At 35.8% G+C, this 4583-nt stretch overlaps 1 protein-coding gene across 1 annotated transcript in view; it reads left to right on the top strand.

The window, feature by feature from the left end:
- Window positions 1-4155, top strand: part of LOC117109507 — an 8412-nt gene extending 4257 nt beyond the window's left edge. Inside the window, exons 4-6 of the mRNA XM_033251878.1 lie at window positions 299-750; window positions 1768-1956; window positions 3149-4155. Coding sequence (XP_033107769.1) covers window positions 299-750; window positions 1768-1956; window positions 3149-3570 — 1063 coding nt within the window. The 3' untranslated portion in view covers window positions 3571-4155. The remainder of the gene's footprint in view (window positions 1-298; window positions 751-1767; window positions 1957-3148) is intronic.
- The last annotated feature ends 428 nt before the right edge of the window (window positions 4156-4583 follow it).

Raw genomic sequence — 4583 nt, 5'->3', positions numbered from 1 at the left:
TTGCACAATGTGCGGATCTTCCAATTCAGTATCCAGTGACCAGGCAAATAATGATGCTAGCGCCTTGTATAATCACTTGTAAAATCTGCGGATTGTGAAAGGCGCTATATAAATTATGGTTCTATAAAAAAATAAATTAAAAAAAATAAAATATATATAATTATGTTTAGCCGTTGGTTCCGTGTGCAACATAGCCGTTTGCACGTTAAATAATGCAGTATAAAGTACTATTAAACAACTTAATATCAATTAATAAATTTATATTGAATTTATACTAAACGACACTCGCCCTATTCAGCATCCATAGCACATACCTGCCGGACCGGCGCACCTCTGGTTCCTATATCGGCGGACGTAGGGATTCGCTTTTGAATACTGGTCATAACCAACAGCATTATGACAACAGCAGCAGCTTCCATCGACCTGATGCCGCTAGCCATCGAGCTATTCGTCAGCAGGTCAGAGTTGACCAAAGCAATGCTAAAAAGCCTTCGTTTTCTTCTCTACATAATCACCGCCCATCGGACCACGCCGCTCGCACCAAAGGACATTCGACGACTGGGGGGACGGCTGACGTTTTTAGTAAACCGAATATCAAGCCTAAACATCCCGAATCAACAGCTTCATCTAGTAAGACATCAGATTGTACCAGAGGTCACCCTAAAATGGCGAGTGAGCCGGTGTTGTCAAAGGGAAAGGAAAAAGAAAGGGATAGAATTGCACGGAGTGCCGTCAAATCCCAACAACCAAGTATGTGTTTATTTCTGCTATGCTAAAGTTTTGTCCACACTATCAGATGTTATGTGAGAAATTTGTGTAATGTGCCCATATATGGGCATGGTGATATCATGCTTTTGGTGCATGCGTTTGATAATTGTATATATTGCTTGGTGGGCATACTACGTTTTATTCCATATGTTTTATTTTACTTCAGTTCAGATAGTTACTGTAAACGTTGTGGCATAGGCTATGTTCTAGCACCATTTATTAGGCTAAAAAAGAAAATGTTTGTTTGCCCTCCTCCCCCCGCCCCTAACTCACTGGAAAAAATAGGGGCGGAAAAACAAAAAAAAAAACTTTTAAAAAGTTGTGTTTTTAGCTTTTTTCTTTACAAATTAAAAATAATGTGAGTGAATTTATCTTTATTTTTTGCCAGATGCCCCACAAATTAGTCTAAAGTTGTTGTCTGATGTAAGATATTGCCATTCTAGGCCTCTGTGGGTTATTTTTATTCCATCTGATGAGTATTTAAAAAAATTAATAAATTTTTTCCACCCGCCCCTATTTATCATTTTAAAAAAAAGAAGGGCAAACAAACAATTTATTTTATTTGGCCTTAGAAGAAGCTGTCCCAGAAATAAACAAAGGTAATCCATATTCCGTGGTGTCAGGGAAAACTCCACCCGCCCGGACAAACATGGTCTACCTCCACCTCTCGTCCGACGCCTCGACATAGGCCTAGTCGTCAGACTGAAAATACTAATTTCCCGATCAAAACAAATTTATTATGATTGCCAATTGTGGTCTAAATACGCAAATTTGGCAATCCTAGACCATTACATCTCTCCCAATGGACCCTATCAGAGATTTTATTTCTTGACCCTGATCGAGGCCCCAGGCGGCCGCTTAATTCGGACCCCATGGATCAGACCCCCTTTGTTTGACTTATTCGACCTCTCTGTCAGTAAGTTTTCTGGAGTCACCACTGTTAAAAAACACAGAACTTACACTTAATGTTTTTTTGGTTTTTTTTTCCTGTTAATATAGAATCTCAAACGAAGAAACCACAAGATAATGACAGGGCTAGTAAAAGTTTACATCACGTTCAAACGAAACAAAAATCAACTGAGTCTAAAATATCAAATAATTCACCCGGTAACGAAGCAGCGACACGCAGACGTGGAAGTACACACGATTCGCATCTTGGCACCAGTAAGGCAAAGACGGAGAAAAATGGTAAGTTGATGTTAGATGATGTTTTTTTTTGTTTGTTTGTTTTTTTGTTTTGTTTTTGGGGGGGTTTTTTGACAGGGGAGTATGATAAATATTGGACCATTTTTTACTTTTATATGTTTATTATTTCTATTTTATTAATATCATTATCATCATCAACAACAACTACATCATCGTCATCATCATCATCCTCATCATCTTTAAGTCATTGTCGTAATCGTCACCATCATCATCATCTTTATAACTATTATTGCATCATTATAAACATTACCTGAATATTCAGATTAAGCATGACAATAATGTTGACAGTGAGTTCATTTTGACCAATAACTTTATTGCTTTAATATTATTTTTTATGAAATTCCGTTATGCTGCCCTCTCCAGTTTTGCAATGAGTAAACTTTTAAAGAGCACTACACTACAGTAAATTGTTAAGACATAATTGTCAATATAGGCAAATGTAAGAGAAACGTTTAAAACACCTAATATACGTGTAGGCTTTATGCTGCTTATTATCTGTTTTAGGCAACTCTACTTGTGCTAAATTAATTTCATTTTTGGCCTAGTAAATAAAAAAACTTATAATATCTACTTGTAATATTTAAATTTGGTTGTAATAATGTTGGTTATTATACATAAAGTACACATTCATAATCGTTCCAAGAGTAAATTTTAATAATATTAATAATAATAATATTAATAATGATATCAAAGCAATATGAATAATGATCATGATAATAGTATTTATTATAATGAAAATCATAACGATGATGATGATGATGATGATGATGATGATGATGATGATGACGATGACGATGACGATGACGATGATTGTGATTAAGATGATGATAAGGATAAAATCCCAAATCTCCCAGAAGTTGCGGGAATCTCCCGGATTGGAACGTCCTCCCGCACACCCACAAGCAATCGAGAATCTCCTGAAAAATAACCTATCTCCCGCAAATTCATAATATTTGCATGTTTTTCCTACTTTATTATCAATTGTCAGAAGTCCGTGCCAATGGATATCACCATATGGAGCAAAATTAAATCTCCCAGAAAAAAATAAAATAAAACAGATCTCCCAGAAGGAATGTTTTCCAACTTGGGATTCTTGTGAAGATGATGAGGATGATAATGATAATAATGATTTTCATGATAATAATAAATTATATTAGAATCTCTTTTCAACTAGGTGCTCGTACCCAATCAAAGTTGCATCAACCGAACTACGATCTTTCAGGTCTGACCTCACATCCTGGTCATCGCCTGCAACTATCACGTGAGACACTGGAAGAAATACACGCGCTGGTGGATCAGGGTCAGGGAAGCCTCTTGTCAACATCTATGGGAACTCTGAGCCGTAAGCAGCAACAGCGACTCTTGGCTCTCCAGATGCTGTCACAAAGACTGCCGTTGCAGCAGCATGAAGCGCCAGAATTCAACGCCTTCGAAGTGCTACAGAGTAGGTATCTAAGGTTGTCAGACTCTAACATCGCGAACCTGATGGATATCTGCAAAGATGAAGGCATAGAGGTTGGCATCCATCCACATATGAATATTGATGACGTCGGAAAAATCGTGTTTGCTGAAGGAGACCCTGCTGCAGAGAAATGATTAGACTTGTATAATGTTGATGATGTGCATATGCATATTGATGACCCTGCTGCAGAATGATTAGACATGTATGAGTCATATCGTATAAAAAATACATACATCAGATCTATTTATCTTGCATCCTATTTTGAATTTGTAAAGAAAGATAAATTGAAAATTACTTTGTAAATCGAATGTAAATAATCGTATATGAGAATTAAATTGAGGCAATACAGGCAATAATAAAAACAACGATGGTGCTTTAACAACAAATAAAAGTTCATATAACTGTGGACGAAGCTATGTACCGGTATTTATTTCTGTTTGTCTGTCTATCCAGGGAGCCGTCATAATTACAATTTATTCATTAGGCATACAGGCTTAAGACTGCCATAATTCACAATAGGCCTAGTTTAATGCTAATAAAATGATGTTAAAAAAGGAGAATTAATTTAAACATAGTCGGTATTTTCATAATCCGTGCGTATCTTAATTTAAGAATCAGCTAGACTAGATGAAAAATACAAAAGGTACCGGTAATATAGCTAATGGTTTTTTTGGCCGATTTTTCGAGCCAGTCATTTTCTGGTTGATATGTGTTCTGTGGCAATTCCGGATCACAAAAATATTATCCACGTTTACAAATGCCACTTAAAACCTACTTTTAAGTTTAAATTTAATTTATTTAGCATATAGGCTTAATTCTAGCATAATTCACAATAGTTTAATGCTAATAAAATGATGTTAAATATGGTTAATTCAAACATAAATGGTATTTTCATGATCCTTTGGTTCATAAAGCAAGAATAAGCCAAAAAAGAGGTGAAAAATAGCCAAATTATGGCAAAAACATGGAGTGTACCGGTACCCTTGTTCTGGTTGTTTTGTGTTCTGTGGCACCTACGGATCACAAAAATACTATCCATGTTTACAAATGCCACTTAAATTCACAATAGTATAATGCTAATAAAATGATGTTAAACAAGGATAATCCAAACATAATCGGTATTTTTATGATCTTTTGGGTACCATGA

The sequence above is a fragment of the Anneissia japonica genome, unplaced genomic scaffold (assembly GCF_011630105.1).
Source record: "Anneissia japonica isolate Jap-2015-1 unplaced genomic scaffold, ASM1163010v1 scaffold3867_len840240_cov202, whole genome shotgun sequence".
Taxonomy (NCBI): Eukaryota; Metazoa; Echinodermata; class Crinoidea; order Comatulida; family Comatulidae; genus Anneissia; species Anneissia japonica.
Note: the sequence above shows the minus strand (reverse complement) of the source record. Positions and strands in the feature narration are given on the sequence as shown.